The sequence below is a fragment of the Cyanistes caeruleus genome, chromosome 3 (genome assembly GCF_971803275.1).
Source record: "Cyanistes caeruleus chromosome 3, bCyaCae1.hap1.1, whole genome shotgun sequence".
Lineage (NCBI taxonomy): Eukaryota > Metazoa > Chordata > Aves > Passeriformes > Paridae > Cyanistes > Cyanistes caeruleus.
Genome location: NC_141703.1, coordinates 2,917,511 through 2,943,918, shown reverse-complemented (window position 1 = coordinate 2,943,918; position 26,408 = coordinate 2,917,511). Strand labels below are relative to the sequence as shown.

The 26,408-nt window shown below is 42.2% G+C and overlaps 1 protein-coding gene across 4 annotated transcripts in view; it reads right to left on the bottom strand.

The window, feature by feature from the left end:
- Nucleotides 1-20,581: 20,581 nt before the first annotated feature.
- Nucleotides 20,582-26,408, bottom strand: part of DYRK1A (dual specificity tyrosine phosphorylation regulated kinase 1A) — a 70,714-nt gene continuing 64,887 nt past the window's right edge. For all 4 annotated transcript variants that reach the window (XM_086883956.1, XM_086883957.1, XM_086883959.1 and 1 more), the window contains 4 exons: nucleotides 25,985-26,125; nucleotides 25,408-25,714; nucleotides 24,816-24,940; nucleotides 20,582-24,037 (listed from right to left, as the gene is read on the bottom strand). In XM_086883956.1, coding sequence (XP_086740082.1) covers nucleotides 23,414-24,037; nucleotides 24,816-24,940; nucleotides 25,408-25,714; nucleotides 25,985-26,125 — 1,197 coding nt within the window. In that variant the 3' untranslated portion in view covers nucleotides 20,582-23,413. The remainder of the gene's footprint in view (nucleotides 24,038-24,815; nucleotides 24,941-25,407; nucleotides 25,715-25,984; nucleotides 26,126-26,408) is intronic.

Here is a 26,408-nt window from a genome sequence, read left to right as displayed (position 1 = left end):
GCAATCCCACACGACCCTGTACATATGCCTTATGTAACTATTTCTCTCTACATTTAGTAATAAACGCCGCATGTACAAAAGTACTGTAGTAAAGAACTTCTAAATAATGTACACAGCTGTGTAATTAATGTAGGTTTAGAAACAGAGCTCTAGAAATATTGGGATGCAAAAACTAACTACCCGTCGAGTAGGCATTTCTCTTCAAACATTTGCAGTGTAAAATTGATTTTAGTTTATTTATTTATTTTTTTTTTTCTCCTCCCAGCTATGACTCTTCTAGTGCATAACATTTTCTTCAGTGTACCAGACTGGCAGCTATTTAGAGTACCTCACTGTTGGCCAAACAGATCGTTTCACTCACTCTAAAAAGCCATAAGTCTGGGAGAGGGCAGGGTAGAGAATTGTACTCCTGACATACTGTGAAAATGTTTACAAATAAGGCAAAACCCTTCCTGGTTACTCTTTTTTTGGGGGGCAGCTCGAGCGAAAAATTGAGGCTGTGGCAAACTCGTGGCTAACCAGAATTTCCTGTGCACTCTTCATATAACGGGCATGTGTCATGTGGAGGTGTCATCCTTACTGTGCAATATCCAGGGAATCTGCTCCCTCCTCCCCTGCCCAACCGCGGGATTTCAGCGGAATCCCACGCACAAAAAGAAAACCACACACACACACAAGCCATTGTTGCACCTCAGCCAGTAGATTTTAGCTACTTCAGCTGGGAAGGAAACAGCTGGATTTTGTGTGGAGCCGGAATCCATGAAATTCGCAATTTGCTGGTGCTGAGGCGTGGGGGGCACAACATCCCTGGGGGTGTCCTTCCAGCGGGATTCCCAGGAAAACACACGGATCCTGCCACCCACGCTCAGGGGAGCGGTTCCTCAGTGAGTTTCTCCACCTTAGGTAGCTCCCTGCTTGTTGTAAATCCCTGGAAAACCCTGGACGTTCCATCCACGGGGCAGAGAGAACTCGCATCGCTTCCACGGCAGCGCCCACGGCAGTGGGGGAGCTCAGCCCCACCAAGAACAGCATTTCTGCCAGCAAAGCAGGACAAGCTGCAGCCTTAATTTTGTTTTTTTTATTATTCATGCCTGCCTACTCCGGGAAAAAATAAAACACTGAAGAGAATCCGAAGCATTTTTTTTAATTTTCTTTTTTTTCTTTTTTTTCTTTTTTTTTTTTTTTTTTTGTACAGAAAAATTTACCTTTAAATAAAAGAGAGAAAAAAAAATTAAACCTCAGGAGAAACTTGGTGGGCAGGTGGAAAATTTGCACTGTGATATAGCTTTGACATTAAATTCACACCTCTTTTGCTTTTTATTTATATTTTTTTTTTTTTTTTTGCTGGTACAACTGCCCCTTGCTGATTTTCAGAGGGTGGCTGGCCTGGGGGTGCTCCAGGTGAGGAGGGCACAGCAGGGCCTGGGGAAGGGCAGGGTCACACACACCAGGGCAGATCAGGTTGGATGGGAAAAGGGGTTTTTTTTTTGGTTTCTGACCATTTTCCCCTAAAAGGCTTTCCCAGGAATGGTGCAGGATGAGGATTTTGGTCTCTCCACCCATGGGGGGATGATTCTGGCAGCTCAGTGAGGGTTGGAGACACTTCTGGGAGACAGCACTTGGCCACAGCCCTTCCCAAGCTCATCCTCCTGCCCCAGCATCAGCAGCTGCCCCGTGCTCCAGCCCATCCATCACCACCCCCACGGCTCCCCACGAAGGGTGCTGAAGGTTTTTAGGGAAAAGCGGCTCCACAGCCCCTCTGGAAGTGTTGGGACCGGGGACAGCGCAACCCCGGTGCCGCGGAGCCACCCACGCGTGTCCATCCCGCCAAAGGTGCATGAGCTGAAAGCAAAGCTTTCCCTCCGAGGATAAACCTGCTTTTCGCTCGCAGGATTCACTGGGCCTCTCCAGAAGTCGTTGCTGCAGGTTGAGGAAATTTGTGTTGGTTGCAAGAGCAGCTCAGGGCCCTGATGAAACCTTTTTTTTTAATGTCCTTCAGCACGGAAAACGAGAATTTCCGCCACTGGGGCATGCGCATGTGTAAGCTTTATTTTTGTGAATAGGGCACTTACAGCTTAAGGTGTGTGTGTGTGTGTTTTGTCTCTTTCTCTCTCTCCCCCTGTATTTTCTTGTCTTTGGTATCCATGTAGTACGGACTGTAAAGTTTATGAAATCTCATTTTTGTAACATAAGCTTTAAAAAAAAAAAATATAGAAGCCTCCAAAGCTTTCAACGGGGAAGCTTCACGTAAACTTTGTACTAGAATGTCCCTATCAAACACCTCTATTTTTCTACAATGATTGATTAAGCAGTTTAACAATGTATTTTGTGTCAATGATTTCAACTGAATTGGTACGGAGACAATTAAGAATTGAATGCTGTTAATTAACAATGGATTTTCAAGCCGTATATCCTGAGTGGTGTTTTCATTGACAGCACATCATTTAACCCAGGAACTTCAGCTCTTAATCCTGAACAACATTCGAGGAAAGCTCAATTCCCTGTGGGAATATTTGTGGCAAATGGCATTTAAGGGATGTGAAAAACGTAACATCTTAATGTAATTGGCTACAGAATTAATCCAGACCTGTTACACCGCTATTTCATTCGCTAATATATTTTGATGGCTTTTTCTTGCAATATCTTGTGATTTCTAGGAGGAAAAGGAATTCCAGAGGTAAATGTGAGCTCTCAATAATCTCCTGGAGCTCTCAATTCCTTCTTCACTGACCAGAAATGCTGCTGAGTGAGAATGTGGCCTTCAGCAAATACTCTAAGCTCAGCTTTATCGTTGCCCATCAAATATCACCTTGTCAGGATTAAAATAAATCACCAAATTGACTTTAAAAGTATCACCCAAAAATGCAGATATCCTGGTAGGTGTCTGTAGCTGTTCTGATCTGCATCTTTGCCCTACAACACCAAAGTTGTGGGAGCCATCCCAGCAAACTCAGCAGCTCCCAGACCCAGGAGGGACAAGGTGCTGGAAAATCCAAGAGCATCAACAGAGGGTTTGAAGTTCACATCAAGTTTTTTGGTTTCAAGTCTGGGCTGCTCATGTTCCTCTGTTGGAGTTAAAGAAGTCACTCAGGCCTTCCCAAACCAGGGAAGAATGAGATTCCTGAAATCCCTGTTCTGTTTCCAGGCACAGGGCACCATCCTGGGCTATTTAGGAGGGGGAAGGCCTGGAACCAGGGCTCTCTTCAGCCCAGGGATGTCCAAAGCCACATCCCACCTCTCCCAAAAAACAAACCCTGCCACAAGAGCACCGACAGCTCCGGCCCCTCTGCCAAGGCCTGACTTGCTCTGGAATTCTCCCAAGAGCCCAACTTTCACCTTTGAGTGTGGAAGGATCCCTGGCCCTGGCAGAGGGGGTGGAATCGGGCGATCTTTAAGGTGTATTCAACCCCAAACCATTCTAGATTGCTACAATTCTATAATTCTAGGATTCTGTGAAATCGTTGGGGTTTTTTCATGGGAGAATAGAAAATCCCTCATTCCCTGGGCCCAGTCTATCCATCAAGGTATTTCCTGGCTAAATTCCAGCCCTCAGGCTGAGGCAGGAATAATTCCCAGGTTTTTCACCTCCCCACCTGGAGTTGTTTCATCTTTGCTGTCCAGCAGAGCACAGCTCTGGGAGGATGCACTGTGTTATTCCCAGAAAACCTGGGATATCCGTCCCTCCTGCTTTTTGTAGATTTGAAGTGGTGAATTAATGCCACTTCCCCCAGTTCTTTGATGTGGGTGTGAATGAGAGGCTCGATGTCATTTGTCTCCCGTGCTCTGGGCACCTCGGACGTGCCTTAGCAGCCACCACCAGAGCTTCTGGCTGCCAAACATGAAATTTTTACTCTTGTGGTGCTCCTTGCCCATCAATATCTTTCTTTTCAGAATATCCGCCTCCTTAACACCAGGTTACCTCACTCAGGCACTTTTTAGGCCATAAATCAAACCTAAAACACAAGGAGTTGGCTTCTCTTCCACTCTTGTTCCCTCAGCTCCCAAACACCTCTTTGGAAACAAGCACGTGGAGAGCAGGCACAAATCTGGGCTTTGAGCTGAAAATAATTCTTAAAGACAAGATCTGAAAGCTGTTATTTGTTCATCATTTCCTGAGTGGATTTTAAATTTCTAGGGTTTGGCATTTTGGAGGGGAGAGGCGGTGTCAGACATTCCCGATTCATTTTGTAGGTTTAGCTCCAGCTTCTTCCTCCTGATTTATTCTCACAGTTTTATCAGATCCTCTGGATTTCCAGAAATTAAATGGCAACTCCAGCACAAAGGTGCAGTTGTTTTACCACTTCCACGGCCCCATTTGTTGCCTGTTGATGCTCCAAGAGTCTCCCATGGCGAGCCCACAGACATCACATCCAGAAACAGAGTTCCGGAGGGACTCGGATCTTCCTATTTCACCTCAAGTGTGAAATCTGGTTTCTATTCCAAGCAAATTCACAACTACAAACCACAGCTCATCCCTCCTTCTCCCCAGCTCACGTGTCATCCACACAGAGTAAGAACTCCAGAGTTTCTGATAACATCAGCTGCTTTTTAGGGTTTTTTTTTCCCAGAGGGAAGGAATGGGGAGAGCTCTCCCTCCTGTTTTTCCTTTTTTTTTCTTTTTTTTAAATCAAAGGCAGCAGCTCCAAACTCACAGCCAAAGCAATCACAGGCAATCATTTGCACTGACTTTCCTGGAGAATTTCAACTGTGAGAACTGCTGGAGAGCTGTCATCCCACCAAATTTTCCTCCACGTGTTGGGTTGGAGTCCTCTGGACTCCTTCCAGGAACGCTCCTGGCCCACCAGGATGAGTCCTCACAGTCACTTTCCCTGGCCACTTCCCCATCATCATGTCCCAAATCCCTCACTGCAGCATCACTTCCCCACAACCGCTCTTTAATCTTCCCAAATCTTCCCAAAATGTAACTCTGATCAAATTTAAAATGGCATTTTTAAAAAGAAGATGATGATATCACAATGAGAAGTCTCTAACATGAGAATGCCAGTGAGATTTGGGCTGGGGAACCCGAACTGTCACACTTTGGAGTCATTCCAAGGAATCTTGCTCAGATGGTGGTGGAAGTTACTTCCTTTTCACAGAAACATTTTTTGGTTTAGCTGGATGGGATAATGGAGCTGCCTCCTGAATCTCTGCTCAGGAATGCTGAACATGGACCAGCTCTTCCCAAAATCACTTGGAATTGGTTGGAAGGAACCTCAAAGCCCATCCAGAGCCAGCCCTGCCATGGCAGGGACACCTCCCACTGTCCCAGGAGCTCCCAATGTCCAGCCTGGCCTTGGGCACTGCCAGGGATGGAAATACAAAAGATTCCTGGAAAGGAGGGATAAAAACAAGTGCAGAGTCCACAGATGAAGCCAACAAAATTCTTGGACACAGGGCAGGGCCAGTGGAATCAGGAGTTTGGAGCTCAGCCACGCCGAGCCATTTTTTTACAGCGTAATGTGTCATTTCTCTGACATGCACAGAATTCCTATGAATAAATACATTAAATAAAGCATGACCAAAATTATTACTGAAAAATTTTGGCCAGACAAATCATCACCACAGAATTACTATTAATAAACATATTAAATAGAGCATGACCAAATTTATTGCTTAAAATTCTTGGCTGGACAAATCACCACCGTGAAATTTCCGTGATGAGGATAGAAGAGGGAGAAAATTCATAATTTCATCCCCACATAGAATTTTTTCCTCCTGTGAAACGCAGGAAAATGACTCCAAGAGAGATGCCATCGTTTCCAAACTCCCTGGATCCAAAAGAAAGAGGGATAAGTTCAATGCACAAAAATCATTTGGTCTCTTCGAGACTCCAACTTCCTTTTGTCACCAAAAACGACACTGAAATTTCCCAGGAAACTGGCAAAGTGTGTCTTTATGTCATAAATTTAAATAACAAAATCCAAAAAAATTTGAAAATTTTCCTTTTTAGGGAGTGTTTGTTCTCTCTTTGTGTCGGCTCTGACTGATTTGCCAAGAAATCTGCCCGGCCATACAAATATGATCTTCCAAGAGTATTTCTAGTTTTGTAAAAAAAATCATTTATTTTAGGTCTTTCATTATTAATTACTGAGGAATCTGTGGATTAGAACTGATAATTACAACAAGATCAATCCAGTGAGCTGTCTCAGAGAGAAAATTCCCAAAATTTAAATCCCAGCACTTCACAGATCAGAACAGAATCTTCCATTCACAGGTTTTTTTTCCCCCCTCACATTTTCAAAATAAATTAATGAAGCATTTTGCAATGAGAACAAATGTTTTGTTCATCTGGAAACTTGAAATAAAATTAAAAAAAACGTTTTTGCTCAACTTTGCAGATAATGAACAAATTCAAGCATCAAATTAAATCATTCTTTTCCTACTGCAAAATGGAATAGGCATTAATTTTTGTTATTTTAATAAAATACACTGCTGGAGATATCTGGAAATGAAGAAATCTACCTTTACAATGAGTCAGTCACTGCCAGACTTTGATCACAGATAAAATTAAACTATTCCCAGTCTGACATTCTGTACATTTTCATCTCAAAGAATGGATTTTGGGAAGGGTTTGGACCAAAATGTCAAGGATCCACTTGGGATTTAGGAAGTGGAGGCTCAACTTCCTGCTGGAACTGACTCAGAGAGAGTTTTTTAATCTTAGATTATTTTAAATTTGGAATTGCTGATGCTCAAACCACGTCTCCTTCCTCGCCTGGCAGGTTCTACACAGCAGGGTACAAATTATCAATGTGAAGGAGGAAAAGGAGAAAAGAAGGAAAAATGGGGATGATGGGAAAGAGAAGAAAAGGAAGAGAAGAGGCAAAGGAGGGGGGGAAAAAAAGAAAAATTTTGAAAGGGAGAAAATTTAAAAGGGAGAAAAGAGGGAGGGTGGGAAAGGGAAAAAGGAGAAAATAAAAAAACAAGAAAAATGGAAATAAAGAAAAATTGGAAAAAAAGGAAAGGGGAAAAGAGGAAAAGGGGAAAGAGGGAAGAAAAGAAAAAGGTAAAGAGGGCCATGGAAGGGGAAAAAAAGGGGAAAAAGGGAATAAGGGGTGAAGGGGAGGAAGGGGGAAAGGAAAAAAGGAAAATATGCAAAAAAAAAGGAAAAGAGAGGAAGACAACAAAAAAGAAAAAACTGATTCCCAGAAGAGTAAGGAACAATAATGTATAACCAAGCATCAAACTCATTTCTTCTGCATTTTTGCTTGGATCCCAGAAGCTGAATATTAACAGGACTGGGTTAGAAACGTAGGAAATTGTATCTGCCTTAAAATACATTAAAAAAATTGTATCTGCCTTAAAATACACTCAGAGAAGTTTAGGAATAAAGCAACAGAACAATATTTGCTCAAATCGTGGCAGTAAATCACCAGGAATCAGCAAAACCCTCCCAGGGAAGGTGTGCTCACCTCGCTGGCCCTGCACTGTCCTGCCAGGCAAGAGCAGATACCAGGCAGAAATAATTCCAATACACCTGGCAGTGGGTAAAGATCAGAGAATCCCATTTATAAAGCACCTAAAATAATGGCTTTAGAGAAGCAATAAAAAAAAAAAAATACATGGAAATGTGTTCTAGGAAAATAATTTACCCACTTTTAAATGGGTTTAAAATTTCAGTCTCTGGGACACCTTGAAAGCTGCTTTACCACAGTTTCAGGGAGCTGTTTCTCACATTATATCAATGTTTATTTCTCTTTATGCCTTCTCTAAATGTTGCACCATTAGATTGTATATAATATAATAAATATAATATAATATAATATAATAAATATAATATAATATAATATAATATAATATAATATAATATAATATAATATAATATAATATAATATAATATAATATAATATAATATAATATAATATAATATAATATAATATAATAAATATAATATAATATAATATAATATAATATAATATAATATAATATAATATAATATAATATAATATAATATAATATAATATAATATAATATATAGAATAGAACATCACATCACATCACATCATATCATATCATATCATATCATATCATATCATATCATATCATATCATATAACATCATATCATATATATAATATATACTATTATATTACTATAATCAGCTTTCAAATGACAAAATATTTCTTTAAATGTGCTTTATAATTAGGAAAATTTTAATTTTAATTTACCAGAACTCATTTTCTCAATGAGAACTCAGCCTTTTATTCCATCCCTTGTCTCTCTGGTCCTTGTCCTACACTAAATCCTGCCCATCCTTTGGGCCACATCCCAAAGCCAATCCCTGCTCCTCACTGTTCAAATTCTTTAGAATTTACCTTTGAAAAGCCCATAAAAATGAACTCTAAACCTAATTTGAATATTATTTGGAATGGAATAAACTGAATTGAAGCCGTTGAAATTTTGAGTGAAGTGCCACAAACTGATTCTATGCAATCAAACAAATCCACTTCAAATTATTCCAGCAGCTAATTTAGATAAATTTCCTGAGCAGATAAATCTCAGCTACAAAGAGAGACAGAAATAACAGAACAATATGAAGAGAAAAGGCAGTAATGCAGATTTTTTGTTAAATTAGATAAGGCTCCAATACCATTATTAAGGTTTTTGTAACAGTCACCAAGAAAGCAGAAGTTTCAAGGAGGAAAATAAAGTCTGTATATAAAATTATAATCTTTATTATTTATGGAGAGTTATTCTCCAGTGCAGAAGAGAAACAGGAGGAAGAAAAGAAGACTTTTGAAAATTTACACTTTTAATTTATAATGTAGAAATTTGCATTTAAATATAAATTCCTTTTCAATTTTTGGGCCATAAGTCTGGGTGGAGCTGTAGGAACAGACAAGGCAGGAGGAGAGAGAAGGATTTGAGTGTTCCCCACGTCAAAGGATGGGATGGGGCAGGAGTGGGGGCAGGTGGGGAGAAGGGACCCAGGAGAGCAGAGAACACACTCTGGAGAGAAGCAGCTCCAGAGGGAAGATCTCCAGGAGGTGCAGAAATCCAGAGGGAGGGAGATTTTGGGAGGTTTGGTTGGGTTTTGGTGTTCCAAAGGCTCCACCACGACGCTGGGGCACAGGGAGGGACCACTCCAGGATTTTCCTGCAGGGAAAGCTCCCCCATCCCTTCTGGATGTGCAACCTGGCCTTGGGCACCTCCAGGGATGGAAATACAAAAGATTCCTGGAAAGGAGGGATAAAAACAAGTGCAGAGTCCACAGATGAAGCCAACAAAATTCCTGGACACAGGGCAGGGCCAGTGGAATCAGGAGTTCGGAGCTCAGCCACGCCGAGCCATTTTTTTACAGCGTAATGTGTCATTTCTCTGACATGCACAGAATTCCTAGGAATAAATACATTAAATAAAGCATGACCAAAATTATTACTTAAAAATGTTGGTGACCACAGGGGATCATGGGGAGGTGGCACAGCTGAGGGAGGAGCAGCAGGAGGGAGGTGTGGAGAGGGTTCGTGCTGTGATAAAATGTCACATAAAATAAATAAAATGAAAAAACCCCACAGCTCATGAGAAAAGGAGACAGAACCAAAAGGTTCTGAAGGATCAGCCAGGAGCCCTTCCAGTGATGGAAGGGAACCAAAGGGAAAAAAAAAAACAAAAGTAAAAATCCTTTTCACTTTCCATGAGCTGTTTTCTTCTGTTCTCCAACATTCCGGCTTCTTTTTGGCCTTTTTCAAATGTTAAAAATCGGGGATTATTTGGAAGTTTGTTTGAGAAACCTGGAGCTGACAGCCTGAAAATCAATAACTGCCAGAGAAACAAAGCTGAGGGCTTAAATGAAATTTAAAAATTCATAACTGGGGGGAGTTGGAACTGGAGGGGCTTTAAGGTCTTTTCCAACCCAAATAATTCTGTGATTTCACAGAGTGGAATCAAACTCCAGCACCACATCCCTTCTACACTGAATATTCAGATTGAATGATTGGATTCAAACTATTCTTGATAAAAATCATGAGAAATGGGTGAGAATTTGAGCAAATTCTATGTACCAAAAAAACCCCTCAATCCTGGGATTATGAATCATTAAAACACAAACCAAGCCCTACACATATACATATATATATATGTGAAATATACATTTATATATATAAATATATGTTTTGTATATATATGTGTGTGCATATAAATATGATATATGATATATGATATATGATATGTGATATGTGATATATTATATATCATATATAATATATAATATATCATATATCATATATCATATATAATTTATAATTTATTATATATTATATATTATATATTATATATTATATATTATATATTATATATTATATATTATATATTATATATTATATATTATATATTATATATACACACACATATACATATATATATATATACACACACATTATAATATATTATATACATATAAAAAAAACCAAAACCACCTGAAAATCAGGCTCTGAGATTCATTTTTTTGGTGGAAAAAAAGAGGAGAAACAGAATTTTCTATTATTCAGTTCCCTGCTGGTATTAAAGAACTGAGTGCACTCAGATATAATTTTATATGATGTCAACAGATTGTTAATCCCTTCACACCGAATTTTAGATCACATAAAGTAACTCCTGGAAAAGGGACAAAGATGGCAAAAAAGAATCACTAACTTTTCATGGAAAATTATCATCTTGCACAAAACTCAGGGAAAAATTGCCTTTATACAAAGAGATCACAAACCCACACCCTCCAAACCACGGGAATATGTTATTTGCATTAACACAGTGATGTTGCTGTTAAATGTTTTGCTAAAAAATATGTTTGGAGAAGAAGAAGAAGACAACATTTTTATCACTATTTGAATTCTGTTCGTTTGGGGTTTTTTTTTAAGGTTTTTTTTTTTCCTCTGGGTGTTGAAGATGTTGTGGCACCAAATGAGGAAATTTGGTGTTCAGGCTCAGGAGAGGAGTCGTGTGTTGAGGTCAGGGGTGTGCAGGGATTCCTTTCCCAAATTAGAGCCTGGGAGTGTCAGCAGAGCTGCTCAGCACATTGTGGGGTGGCCTCAAACCCTTCTGCTTTGCTGAATGACACATCCCTGAATTCCAAGGAGCAGAGTTTGCTCCCCTCTGAGCAATTCCAGCCTCATTCCAGGGATCAGCCCCTGAGGGAGGAGGTTATGCAAGGAGCAGGAGACACCTGAAATCATTCCGGGTAAATTTGGTTTATTCGCAGCAACAACAGCAAAATAAAGAAAATGTTGCTGGTTTGGACAAGTTTTGGTGAACAGCAGGAAATGCAAGGAGATCTGACGTGGAACAATTAATTTCTAAGGGGATTTTTTTAGGTTTGGTCTTGTTCTGACCCATGAAAATTGATGTTTTCCCTTAAATGTCTTAAGATTTGGAGTACTTGGGAGTGTCCACTGGTTGACAATTTACTGTTTTCACATGGAATCATCAAGGTGGGAAAAGACCTTCAGGACATCCAGTGCCACCCCAGCCCCAGCAGCATCACCCCAAACCCTGTCCCCAAGGGCCACATCCAGACTCCTCCTGAACACTCCCAGGGACAGCAACTCCAAACCTCCATGCCATCCTGGATTTTTATATTAACACAGAAAAGGAGGGGAAGATGGGGGTTTTTGGTAAATGTTTCTCCTGTAAAGTGCAAATCACTCGGAGAGGCTCAAATCAGGCAAAGAGATTTAGCTCTGACTGGGAAGAAAAGAGAGAACTCTCAGCCAGACTCTTCCTTCAGCTGCACTTCATGGAAAAATCCCTGTTGCCACCCAGGCCAGCCAGGTGTTCCCTTTTCCACTCTTCTTGTTCTCCATATTCTCATCCTGTCTCAAAGCCTGGAAAAACCCCTGTCCTTCCCTACTGAAAACCATAATTACATGAGAAGGGTGGATGGATTTCATAAAGGTTTTACTCCTTTTTTTTGTGGCTCCCTTAAATTCTTCACTTTCTTTGCGCTTTATCCCCTCCACTCTCTTCCCGTCACGTTCCTCTCTTGACTGATGTGTCCAAGTGCTCCTGCTCTCCACCCTGGATCAAATCCAGTCACCTGACACAGCAGCTCAGCTGTTTCTCCCAGGTTTTTCCCTCTGCTGTGGGCTTGGTCAGCTCCAGAAATCTTCCCTTGCTAAGGGACCTCCAGCTCCAGGAAGTTGCATTTTGTATTCCATTCCTGCAGTGGCACGACTGAGAAGCATCCCCTGCAAAGATGCCTCTGCTATTTTTGCAAATCCCTCCAGCAGCATTTGTGCTCTCAGGTTTCCCCCCCGGGGCGGCTGCGGGATTTTTTCGATGTCTCCTCATTATTAATAGCTGCTCCTCCTTCGTATCTCTTACCTCAAATCCACTCTCAGTTATTTCTGTGTTGACAGTTGCAGCCTCTGCACTTTATCTGATCCATCAAGTGTGGCTTCCCCTTCTGGAATTAGGATCTGCTGATGCATCGTGGTCTGAGTTAGAACTTTTGCCTTCCTGCCCCCAGAAACAGCACAAATCCCACTTTTGTGGCATTGCAGCTTTTACAATTCCCTAATGAACATCGAAACATCTTTTTGGTTTTCCCAAGCTTTGGAATTCAGCCTTGTGAAGTTTCTCTGCCCATGGTATGCCTAAAGTCCAGAACTGCTGGACTCTGGGATTTTTTTGTTTCTTCTGCAGGGTCCTGTGAGCTTTTCCTTTGTCTCTTTACTTGGGATAAGTCACAAACTCCTCAGCACATTCCCTTTTCCCACAGGGAAGGAGCAGGAACACCTGCTAATATATATTATATTATAGTTCTTCCTGCAGAACTATAATAATTTGTCTTATTTGCTGGGTCAGTTTGTGCCCAAAAGAGAAATTATTCCAGCAAACCAAAAAGGTGCAAGAACGAAACAGTTTTCATAAGAAACTCCCTTATCACAGATTCCTGCAGCATGGTTTGTAACTCAGAAGAAGTGGAGGAGTTTGTGTAAAGCTCCATTGTCAACAATCAGCTCAGAGCCTTCAGCCTCCTCCCACACACACAAAGATCGGGGCTCACCACAGCTCCAGAGCAGAGGGAAGGGGCTGCACTCACCTGACTTCACTCTCCCCACGGAGAGGGGATGTGTCCAAAGACATTTCATAGAATCATGGAATGGTTTGGGTTGGAAGGGACCTTAAAGCTCATCCAGTGCCACCCCAGCCATGGCAGGGCCACCTCCCACTGTCCCAGGAGCTCCCAGTGTCCAGCCTGGCCTTGGGCACTGCCAGGGATCCAGGGGCAGCCCCAGCTGCTCTGGCAATTCCATCCCAGCCCCTGCCCACCCTGCCAGGGAACAATTCCTGCCCAACATCCCAAGATCCAGCCCTGCCCTCTGCCCCTGGCAGCCATTCCCTGGCTCCTGGCCCTGCAGCCCTTGGCAATTGTCTCTCTCCAGCTTTCCTGGGGCTCCTTCAGGCCCTGCAAGGCCACCCTGAGCTCAGCCCAAAGCTTCTCCTGGCCAGGCTGAACAATGGCAGCTGGGCCAGCCTTTGCTGCCAGCAGAGCTGCTCCATCCCTCTGCTCATCCTGGAGCCTCCTCTGGGCTCTCTCCAGCAGCTCCAGCTGCTCCCTGGGCTGGGCCCAGGGCTGGGGCAGCTCTGCAGGTGGGGTCTCACCTCAGGGGGCTCAGGGCACAATCCCAATCCCAATCCCAATCCCAATCCCAATCCCAATCCCAATCCCAATCCCAATCCCAATCCTTTCCTGCTTCCCCCTTGCTTTGGATGAAGGCACAGGTAAGAAATATTCTCTCCTCTCCCTAAATTAATACCTGAGGGGAAATCCCATGAGGTGTGTGTGGGATTAAACACCTTCCCAGTTAATAAATGCACCGCCAGCATCCCAGGCCAAAAGAGATTTCACTAAAACCTTCCCTTAAGAGAACCCCTTCAAGTGAAGTGAAACCAATTAAAAGTGAAAAGAATTGAGTGCTGAGGCACTTGTTTTAATTGGCTTTAACTTCTGCAGCCTCAATGCAAAGCATGAGGCCTGTTAGAATTTGGAAGGCTCCTGTTTCTAAACATAGGCTCAGAATTTGGGAGTGATGAGGGCTGGCTGCAGAGCAGCAGCTAAAATTAGACCCAGACAGACCATGTCAGATGTGTCAAGAACCCACTGCAACTTAAATATTTCTAATGTTTTTCAAGTAGGCCCTTCCACCCAGCCAGAGTGAAGTTTATTTCAGATAATGACTGAGAGTTACTGGCCAGAATTTTTCCAAACTTGAGGAAAAACAAGTCAGGAGAAATGGCCCTGCTCAGATCTGATTTTTCCTCCTTCTCCTATTACCCCTCTTCAAGCCTGGTGTCCCTCAGCTGGATTTCGACACACCTGCTGCAGCTCCCAGCTGTGGGGCTTTGGCCAATGTTCAAAAAACGAGGGACAAGGAGTTTTTTTCTGTGATGCAGCTGAGGCTGGAGCTGGATTTGGGGTGAGGGAGAAGCTGCAGGACAGGCAGCCCTTGGGAAGCCCTTACATGGACACAGAACGGGATCTGCTGCGGGATCTTCTCCCCAGCCACAGCAGCACCCAAATTCCAGAGCAAAGATGGTTTTTATGCACTTTTTGTGCTTGGAAATAGGCAGGAAGTTTTTCCTAACCTTCAATAATTAGGATTGATGCCTGATCTCTTTGGTGTGATAATTCTGATTTGCCGGTATCCATCAGCTCTCCGATGTTTTTCCAGTGGATCCAGTGGGATTCATGGCAGTGAGTTACAGTGGAAAACTCTGGATTTTCCCACTTGCAAATTCGATTCCATTTCAACTTTTCAAGCAAAACTATTTCACCTCACAAAGTTGTGTAGAAGGTCTGACAACACCACACCAGGTGTACTTTTAATTTCTATGGGTTTTTTTTTGTCTTTTCTCATTAAATAATCAACCTGAGTCTTTCCAGTCTCCATCCAGGGGAGCTTTTCCATTCCCTTCAAGTCTCCAAGTCCTTCCCCCCTGGGCCTTTCCATGGAGCTGCAGAAATCCCACGTGCCATTCCTTGGATTCCAGCATTGGGGAGGTTCCTCAGGTTTCTCACATCTTTCGTGAACTTTGTCCCAGTTTGCCACATCGTTTTTGGGATTTGCCATCACCTTCTTCCCAAATGTCTGGAGAGGATACAGGTGAGAAAAGGCTGGATTTCAGCACTTCCCAGGAGGAAAAATTACAGCTCTGCTTTGCACCAGGACAGGTTGTGCATCCCAAGGTTTTTTTTTTCCCCTGGGCAAATTTTTTTCCTTAGGAAATTTCCAGTTTAGGGAGGAAAGTTCTCTCAACCGTTTTCACACCTGTAAAATGAAAGGTTATAAAGACAAAAACCTAAACAGAAAATGAGGAAGTATTTGAAAGAGAACTAAAAAGTATTAATGGAGCATTTACTGGTCCAGTAGAATTGAATTAGGGATAGGGGAAAAAAAGCACCAAAAAAAGAGATATTATTTCCTTCCTCAGAAGTGAGGATAAATAAAAGGATGGAGGGAGAAAAAGAGCTGCAAAGGAGAGGAAAAAAGTAGGAAGAGTTACAAGGATTGAAAAGAGAGAGGAAAAGGAAAAGGAAAAGGAAAAGGAAAAGGAAAAGGAAAAGGAAAAGGAAAAGGAAAAGGAAAAGGAAAAGGAAAAGGAAAAGGAAAAGGAAAAGGAAAAGGAAAAGATCAAGAAGGGAATTGAGAGGGTTATGAAAACAAATTTTTTCATGGAGGGGTGAACAAAGAAAATATGTGAAAAATCAGTGTAAATTAAGTCAGAGCACTGCAGGCAGTGGGAATGGGAAAGGAAAAGTAGGGAAAAGGGGAGGGAAAGGCAAGGAAAGGACCTGAAAAGCAGAGAAAAGTCTCTTAAGTATTGAAAAGGATAGGGAGTGGGAGTAACAGCATAAAAAGAAAGGAAAATATAAGAATAGAAAAGCAAGGAAGAGGCAAGTAAGGAAGAGGGGGGAAAAAAGAAATTAAATTACCCAAAAAAACCATGGGAGAAATGGGAAAAAAATGGAAAAGAAGGGAAAATCAAGGAGGGAATGGAAAACTGAGCAGAAGGAAGAAGAAATGCACCTGGAAAGCATTTGGAAAAAACTAGAGGAAGAAGGAGGAAGGAATTTGAAAAGCCCGGGAGAGAGGAAAGGAAGCACAAAAGCACCCAAAAAGTATTGAAATAATGGGGGAAAAAGAAGGGGAAAAGAGAAAAGATTGGAAAGAAGAGGGGGGAAAAGACCTGAAGGGAAAGCATTGTTGGGGGAAAGCAAATGCAAATCAAAGGTGACAAAGGAAGTGGGAAAGACAGGCAGGAAAAAATCAAGCAGAAAAGATGGGAAAAGAAAATACAGGGAAGAATAGTAAAAATAAAGAGGGGGTGTTGCAAGATCCTGAAAAAATAATGGAAGAGAACTCAAAGGAAGGAAGGAAAAGTCAAAGTAGGGAAAAATTTGAAAGCACCAAGAAGAAAAAAGGGATAAATGAAAGACTTGGGAGGAAATCAAAAGGGGAAGAAGAGAGAGGAGGGGAAGAGCGGGGGAGGGGTAGCAAGAAAAAACAGGGAAAGAATGGCAGGAAAACAAAAGTAGGGAAGATACAGGAAAAGCTGTGAAAAGAGAGGAAAAGAATATGCAGGAAAAGGAAAGAAATAAAGTGAGAAGGAAAAGCAGAGGGATTGGGAAAGCAAAAGGGAAAAGCAGGGAAAAGCAGTGGGGAAAAAAAGGGAAAGACAGACATGGAAAGAGAAGGGGAAAAAAGAAAAGCAGAGGGAAAATTCAAAGCTGAAAGTTGGGAAAAGGAGGAGGAAAAAGTGAAAAGAGAGAAAAGTGTAGGAAAAGGGAGAAGGGTCAGTGGAAAGCAAGGAAGGGGAAGCACTAAGAAAGGACAGGAATTTGGGAGGGTGGGAGGAGAAAGTTGACTTTGAAGTGTTCCTGAAGAAGGAAATGAACTAAATGAACTTCAACTTAAAAGCAAATGAAAAGGGCATTAAAATTATTTTAGCCAAAGTTACAGTGTTGGACTTCTGACAAAACTCTGTTCCCGTGAAGGAACTCTGCAACATCTCTGCTTTTCCAAGCCCTTGCTCCTGAGATTCCTGCATTTCTCCTCCCAGGTCACTGAGGTTGTGACACTCAAGCTTTGAGAATTTAATTCCCAGGGAATGGGCACGGCCCCGAGGCAGCCAGAGCTCCAGGAGCGCTTGGACAGCGCTGCCAGGGATGCCCAGGCTGGGGGTGTTGGGGGGTCTGAGCAGGGCCAGGAGCTGGAATTGATGATCCTTGTGGATTCTTCCCACTCAGGACATTCCATGATTCTGACATTGAATTCCCTCAGCTTATTCTTGACTCCGAAGGTCTCCAAAATGGGACTTTCCTTCGATTACAAATTAGGAAAGGCTTTTTTAACAGAGTTTAGCTCAATGTGCTCCGTTCAGGACGAGCCTTTCTTCCTGTCTTGGGTAAAGGGAACTCTGTCATCATCATCATCATCATCATCATCATCATCATCATCATCGTCATCATCATCATCATCATCATCATCATCGTCATCATCATCATCATCGTCATCATCACCATTGTCATCATCACCATCGTCCCTGCAGTATCAGAATTACCAATTCCATCTACCAGCTGCTGCTATTAATGGGAAGGAGTCCTGGATTCCTGCCTGAGCTGTCTGGCAGGAAAATCTGAAGGAAAAAGAGAGTTTTGAAACTGTCAGGAAGCAGTAAAGATGTCCCCAGCTGGGGACAAGGAACAGGGATCCTGAAGAAGATTTTTTTGGGGGGTTTTCTGCTTGAGATCTTCCATTAGTTTCTTCAGAACAAACAAATTCCGTATTTAATTTTCTATATATCATTTTCCAATCATTAACTCACTGGTTTCTGACAATCAACGTCCATCAAATCCATCTCCTTTTTCAAGGGGAGGCCCACAGGAGGGGGATTTGGTTATTAATTTCTCCTACCTTAGCCACGCTCCTCTTTTATTACTCAACACCACAAGCAATACCCATAAAACCTGAAGTTTCAAGAAACTGTTTAAATTCCTGTGATTTTGCAAGAGATTCATAACTCAGCACTCAGCAGGACTCGGTGATCACAAAACAATGGATTTGAGGAGTTTTTAACCCATTTTGACAGAATCAAAGAAAGCTTTGGGTTGGAAGGGAATATAAAAAACATCCATTTCCACCCCAGCCATGGCAGGGACACCTCCCACTGTCCCAGCTGCTCCCAATGTCCAGCCTGGCCTTGGGCACTGCCAGGGATCCAGGGCCAAAGCCTTTGCCAGTGTTTTACCACTCATGGTAAAAAATGTCTTCCTTATACTTAACCTAAATCCAGCTCTTTCATGCTCAAAGCCATTCCCTGTGTCCTGTCCCTCCATCCCTTGTCCCAAGTCCCTGTCCAGCTCTCCTGGAGCTCCTTTAGGTACAGAAGGGGCTGAGGTCTCTCTGGAGCCTTCTCCAGGCTGAACAACCCCAGCTGTGATTAACTCTGATGCTCCAGGACATTGACTATAAAACATAATGAACAGCAAGTACAAAGCCCCCCAGGTTTAGGCAGATCCCATAAATTTGACAGGGCTCCTATGGAGAACTGCTGAAATCTAATCAAGACATCTCCATCAGTGAGGAAGGAACAGCTCAACAGTCATCATGAAATGGAAAACTAAAAACCAACTGCAAATTTCCAACATGAAGTTATTTCTGTAGAACCCCACAAAAACAGGGATATGGAACAGAAAACCAATGTTTGACCAGGTGCCTTCCTATGCTGGGCAGATATTGTGCACTTTAATATGAATCATTCCAAGTAAAACATCACAGAATCTGGGAATCCCTGAGGCTGGAAAAGCCCTCCCAGCCCATGGAGTCCCAGCTGTGGCCGATGCCCACCTTGTCCCCAGCCCAGAGCCCTGAGTGCCACGTCCAGCCCTTCCTTGGGCACCTGCAGGGATGGGCACTGCAAAGCTCCCTGGGCAGCCCCTGCCAAGGCCTGAGCTCCCTTTCCATGGGCAAATTCCTGCTGCTGCCCACCCTGAGCCTCCCCTGGCCCAGCCTGAGGCCTGAGCTCTCCTCCTGTCCCTGTTCCCTGGCAGCAGAGCCCGACCCCCCCGGCTGTCCCCTCCTGCCAGGGACTTGTGCAGAGCCACAAGGGCCCCCTGAGAGAATTCCAATAAATAAATTATCCAAAACTCAGGCTAAACACCTACTACCCTCAGGAGATCAACTCTCAGCACTAACTCTACTCTACAGCCACTTCCTTGTGTAATTTCGACCAGGAAAATGATTCCTTCCTATCCTGAAGTTCCAGACTGAGCTTATTGAGATGAATTTGTTCTACAAACCAACACAACACGTTCTGTGTCAGTCCCTCATTAGAAATGATGTTCCTGATGGGCTGCAATGGGAATTTTTCCACAGAGGATCTTCAAAAGTCTCTTTTTTTTCAGTTGTCCGGGATAAAGTATAAGCGCGTGGATGGTGTGATGAAAACAAGGATGGCAGAGTGATAAATAATGGAGATGAAGTCACATTTCCAGGTGAATCCAACCCTTGTGGCATCCAGGCCCCTCCAGACACCACTGTACTTACAGGATGGGAGATCCTGGCAGAGCAGCCATTCCCAAAGGACTGAGCAATCAGGATGGAGAATCATCTAAATTTACAATCTTTTAATGCAAAGAACTGAGGCTGAAAGGTTGAAAACTGCAATCCTGGCAGGGATAAACAGACAAGGAAGCGAGTGAGAGGTTCAAGGATGTACCTGCACCTCCTGCACGCACACGGCAGGGCTGGCACCGCTCCCAGGGGCTGTGTGCAGCAATTCCAGCTTTTACAACGGGTTTGAAAACATCTGAGGTTTCAGAAGAGCTGGAAGAGCTTTACAGTTAAAGGATTTAAGGAGGTTAATCAAGTTAACATATATTTACGTGGAGCAGTTTCAAACTGGAGCTGTTACTCATCGTTCTGGTGGCCACCAGCTGTAACTCAGCAGTCCCAGAACTGAAGGAGGACTGGGAGCCTGGAAATAACCTGGCTGAATCACTCCAGAGACACGGAAAACTCCTCCCACTTGGCAGAACCTACAGGAAAATCAGCTTTTTCCAGAACTGGGTCCTACTGCACCCAGAGCCAGGGAGTTGGTGGTGCAGGAGGAACTGGGCTGGGTTCTGGGGATCCCAAAATCCCATTCCATGGCCTCAAAACCGGCTCGTCTGGGATAGGGAGGAAGCTGCAGAGCACATCAGAACACCCAGACCAAGAGATGAGGATTAAAGAACTCAAACTACAAGCACAGTCCATGAGAATCAAGCAGAGCTGTGTTCACACATCAGTGATTTGCAGACCTCGCTGGTTTTCAATTAAAAACTCCAAATTAGCTGTTACGCCTCCAACTTTTACTTTCATATTTTTAAGTCTGTTTCAATGTATCTGATATTTACATATTATAGTATAATTATACCTACCATACCATGGCTTGGAGTAAGTTAATTGCATAGGAAGACTTACTACGTTTACATTTTTTGTTTGTTTTTTTTTTCTTCTTCTTAAATTACTCTTTTTTTTTCTTCTTTTTTTTTTTTTTTTCCTCTTTTTTATCCTTTTTAAAAAGCACAGTAAAGAGTCTGAGGACAAATTATTCAACTGTTTATCATACATAAGACTGCATGACTATAATACAAAGGGCTTGTCTTTTCATTTAACGTTACAATATACACAGCAAGTCCGGACTAGATCTTACAATCTGAACACAGGTATTTAACCTTTTCCATGCTGTTTATGTTTACAATGCACAGAAGTCCTGTAACCAAACTGTGTAGTAAAGCACACAAAACTGGACTGTAACATAACACAGTATGCAGAAGCACTGGATTTTATGATTTTTTTTTTTTTTCTTTTCTTTCTTGATGTAGAGGTTATTTCTTTGAACTGCTTTAGGTTTGGTGGGGGGGTTGTTTTTTATTTGGCGCTTGCTCGGTGTTACCCAGGTTCCGTATTACCCTTATATTCCTAGACAGCAGTAAGAACTGGATTCCTTTGTTTTGTTTTTAGTATTGCTAAACTCAGCATCCTTTTCTAAGGTGACAGCCTTCCAAATCCTGTAAACTTCTCTGAATTACTGAGCTTCAAAAAAAACCACAAAAAAACAAAAAAAGAAAACCAAAAAAAAAGAGAAAAAAAACGGGGGCAAAAAAAAATCCACTTTCATTCACAGGGTTGATGTGTCGGTACAAAAAGAAATATTTGATTAAGAAAACCATGATTTACAAAAAAATGCTAATCCCAAGGATTCCTTCCCATTTACATGGTAGTCAGCTGCTGTGTTGCCACTGTGAGTATAAAAAATTCCACCTTTTCGACTGAAAAAACGACTTGGCCGCATGGAATTGACCATTTGCTGCTCAAATTAACTTTTCCAAGAGCTTACTGGCAGAGGTAGATCACTGCTTCTGTAAGAGAGGATGGGCAACACTGGGATGGGCAGTCAAGGAACTCACCTTCATTCTTTCACCAAGGTTGTTTTTTTTTTTCACGCAGCTATTTTTTTTATTTTCCTTTTCCCACAAAAAAAAAAATTAAAAATCTCTTGGATGGGCCCGTAAATTTTGCAACTGCCAAGCTGACTGTGTTATATTAAGGCAGCGTTACCCAAAAATTAGGCACCTGTTAAATACAGCCTGCTAACCTCAGGTCTCCTGTGAGGGTTTTGCTTTACTCAGCCTATTATTTTTTTGGACCTGTTCATGCAATCAAGGTCTTTGCCTTCAAGTTTACAATTATGTTAATAAGGAATACAAGAATCAACTGCTGGTTTCATAGCTTCTGGATCTAGTGTCCCTTTTAACCTTCAGAAGCCTGAACACATTGATAATGTAACAGATGTTATAGTCTCCAAGTAGATGTCAATCTATTATCTTCAGTACACAGATTGCTGTAAATGTATTGGCTATGAATTCAACAACAGTTCCAGTTTTGTTTAAGCAATAGTACAGCCATAATTTTTCAACTGACATTTAAAAATGGTCTAGTTACACCTTGTGTCAAAGTGCAGAACTGCTACATTATTGGTTACAGACATCTATGTGCTATAAAAACAGCTTTGGTACAATAAATTATCAAAAAAGAAAATAAATTTTTGTAAAATTCACAGCATAATTGTGAGGCAAAAAAGCAGTCACATAAAATTCTGCATTTTTTTTTTTTTTTAAAAATGTTCAGGATGAACAGAAGACGTCTTTGTGCAGAAGTAATGGTGGAGAAAACCACGTGCCGAGAAAAAGCAAAAGAAAAAAGTAAAAAGCAGGAAGGGACACAGTTGTAGCTATTTCCATCAAACGCAAACCACTACTCCTGTGACCTTCAACCAATAAGGAAGTCAACTTTATGACACACGCAAAGTGACCTTGCAATACCTTACAATAAGTGGGTCACAAAAGTCTATTTTAAAAGAAAGGCCTCTTGAATTACCCATTCTCTGTGTTTTCAGCATTAAGGACTGTCTGCAAAAGCATGTCCAAAAGTGATTGCATCTGAAATGGTAGGCTCTTCTAACTTAAGAGTCCAAATCCATAAGGCCAAAGGTTATCCCAAAGACCACCACTTAGACCTCCCCAGGACTGGCCAGGACCGACCCGTTGATTGCTTCTCAGTGCACCTCAGTTATGAAACCAGTCAGATTTCCATCCTAACTGCCCGTGGGCTCCAAAAGGTGGCACCCACAGAATTCCCATCACAATTGCTGCTTTGATCCTCAGTAGATTCAGAAAAGGAGAGTTCTGCTCACCGCCACTTCGCATGCTCAATGTGCCTCACAAACTCCGTCACAACCGTCCCTTTTTACAGCTGAAGAATAATATATTTGTGTAATCTGAAGGTCCCTCTTTCTTACAGTACTGCATTTCTGTGCCCATGGTTGTTTGGGGAATTAAAAAAAATATATATATTACTCACTCCCCCTCCCACCCAAAAAAACTTCAAAGGGCCTTTTTTTAGAAATCATGTGCAATGCCTTTAAAAAGAAACTAGTTTGCAACTATGACTAACATTTGAACAATAACCCCTGTTGAATGAGAGCAAAAAAAAAAAAAAATTAAAAATAAAAAAAATCAAAACCCCTCCCCAAAAAAACCAAACTATGACTAGGTTGTGGCAAGTTAAAATGGGGGAAGCAAAAGGTGAACACCACTAAGCTATCCGTTAAGGTGGGTCCAGACATGGCTCTTAAAAAAAAAAACCAACCAAAAAAACCTCCCCCCAGCAAAAAACCAACAGAAAAAAAAAACAAACTTCATTGTCCCTTTGCAATCTTTTCAAGTTTAAAAAAATAGTCAACTTTGCCCTCCTGTAGCGGTTCAGTGAGTTTATCTCCTTCTGATTCAAGCAGCTTTGCACTTTGTTTTTTTGGAAAAACACCACTTCTATAAAAACACACAAGAAACAAACTTAGTTTCAGTTTAGTCACGAGCTAGCCACAGGACTTTGCTGAACACAAACTCCTGTCATGGGAGACTCTTCTCTATCAATGCCTTGCCTCATGGCAAGGTGTCCTTCAGTCATGTAATGAGCAGGACCTGTATTAGCAGAAAACTGGTACGTGGGATGTCCAGCTATGCCAGTTTCTTGGCGCGGATTAGAGAAGACTGTTAAATTCATGTCCATAGCTCCGTTCTGTCCAAAGTCCAAGGTATTAGCAGCCACTGGGCGGTTCTGATAGGCCTGATTGCCTTGGTTACCAGTAGAGGAGGAAGATGTAGAGGAAGAAGTAGTTGAGGAAGACAGGGATGTCATGGAGTGGTGACTGTGGCCCACCTCCATAGAATCCTGGGTGGAGGAGCTGTTTGTTGGAGAATTGTAGACTCTCGGCCTGGTCCGGCTGCCCAAGGCTTGCTGTCCATGGTGGTGGTGGTGGTGGTGGTGATGGTGGTGGTGGTGGGAGCTGTTGCCATGGTGATGGTGTAATGCGTTCTGTTGCTGAGGGTTTACATGGAAGGTGGTTTCCTGAACCGGGTGGTTCTCGACGGTGACCTGGGTGGGAGCTTCGGTGGCTGTCCAACCGATCGGAGGAGGAAACTGCTGTCGAACCTGCAAAATTCCAATTGAAACGCTGACTCACAGCTGTCACTTCACCCAACCACAGAATCACACAGCTTGGAAAAGACCTCCAAGACCATTCAACCTCTGACCACTTTGTTGACTGAGTGTCACATCCAGCTGGTTCTTGAACAATATATGAGAGATGAAGTTATTCGTGTCTATCCAATTTTTTAAAGCGTTAACCAAGCCTTGCAGTTCACAATTATTCTAGAAATGCAGGCATGTACTTAGGAATAATTTTCAATACTTTTCTATCTCGAACAATATGTGAGAGATTAGGTTATTCATATTTATGCCAATTTTTTATAACGTTATCCAAGTTTTGCAGTTGCACAATTATTCTAGAAATGCAGGCATGTACTTAAGAATAATTTCCATTACTTTTCTATATGTACTTTAAGAAAAATGAATGCACATCCTGGATGTTATTTTCAAACAGTAAAAGGAAGTCTGATAAGTGACTTTGCTGTCATAATTATAGAGGCAGCTTTACATTATAGTGACAATAACAGCATTTGTACAACATTTAGAAAAATAAAGCCCTGACCTCTGGCTGAGGAGCCTGGAGACAATAAGCAAAGCAAAGGAAATTAAAATGTTGTAGCTCATACCTTGAAAGGTGCCAACAGCATTAGAGGAACCTCTGGAACAACACAGCTGATTAAAGGCTACTGAAAGAGCAAGGTCTATCTACAAACCAAATAATTGTCTACATGGGGGAGAATTTATAGTTTTATCTGTTCTGCACTAAGATGTTGTGCATTACCTGTGGGCTGTGTGTTTCACAGTCCATAGCTTGAACAGCAGCAGTGAAGTGCCCACCGCTGTGTCGATGCTGGTGTGTGGGGTCTGACCGTGCCCTTCCGCTGTTGCTCGTGCCAGAAGATCCACCTGGAAAACCCCAACATGCTCAGTAACTAAAGGGACACAGAATTTACAGCTATGAAACAATGGCAGCATAAAGATTTACAAAGTATTTTAAGGGAAAAGTGTAAGATCAATGTTAATCACTCACATTTTTGCTCATCTAGTTGGGTTTTTGGGGTTTTCTGTTTACCTGTTCCAGCTGATTAAAATAATTGTTTAGTGATCATGACTGATATTTTTTGACAATATGGAAAAAATATTAACATTTCACAGAATCATGGAATATTCTGAGTTGGAAGCAGACCCACAAGGATCATCCAGTTCAACTGCCCAGACCCCCCAACACCCCCAGCCTGGGCATCTCTGGCAGCGCTGTCCAAGCTCTCCTGGAGCTCTGGCAGCCTCGGGGCCGTGCCCATTCCCTGGGGAGCCTGGGCAGTGCCCAGCATTAGGAAGCAGAATTTTACCACCTGTTCATGCCCAACACCCACCTGAGCTCGAAGATGTACTAGAGGTGGTTCCTGAAGACTGTGACTGCTCCATGGCAGGACTCGTGGACACGCTGTTACTCGTGTTGGTACCTTCGTCCGCTGTTTTCTTGAAGAAACTGTGCTGCAGGGCGTAGTAGGGCTGGATTCGTGTCTTGGGGTCATAGTCAAGCATCCTTAAGATGAGGTCTTTGAACTTCAAGTAGTCAGCTACAGTATGACCTGACTCCCCAGCACGGCGCCCACCCGGCCCTCCTGTCTCAACTCCCAGGATATTGTGGAGTTTGCGAGTTCCCGGTGGTTTGTATTCCTGTGGGGAGGGAGGAATGGCTTGGAATCAGTGTGTGAAGCCTTGGGGGTGTGTGCACAGATTCTATATCAAAAGTCAGATCAAATCAAGAAACTATAGAAAAAGTTATTTACTGCTATCAAGAAATGACAGGAAAAGTTATTTAATTGACAAGACAGAACAAAATAAACAATAAAGGTGCGTTTTCAATAAGACAATGCAAAACAAAGTAACAACTCACCATTTTATACATTTTTATATATATGTTATTATCCTAATTATTTCACCTACCCTTTTTCCATCTTTGGTCTTCTTCAAGTTCCAAGTGCTATCTGGTAACTTCTCAAAGAACTTTCTTGCTTTGGGTGCTTGGTCGAGGATGTGGGTTGGTGGTATGCCCAAAACTTCCACAATTTTATTCATCTGATCCACCTGTCCCAAATAAAATGGGTTTGTGAAGGACAAGTGACAGCCAGCCCAGCTGGGGCACAAATGTCAGCTACTCACACAAGTTCTAAGTTAATTAATTTAAGAAAAAATTAATAAGGACAAAACAAATTAAGGAGTAAGAAGGAGACACAGAAAATTACCAACAGGCAATTTTGTGTCCTGACAAAAGTCATGTAATTGATGTTTAATCCTTTCCAGAATTACCAGACTTCCCTAATTTATCCATTCCAGTTAAAGAGTTGAAAATCATGATGGGAATAAACAC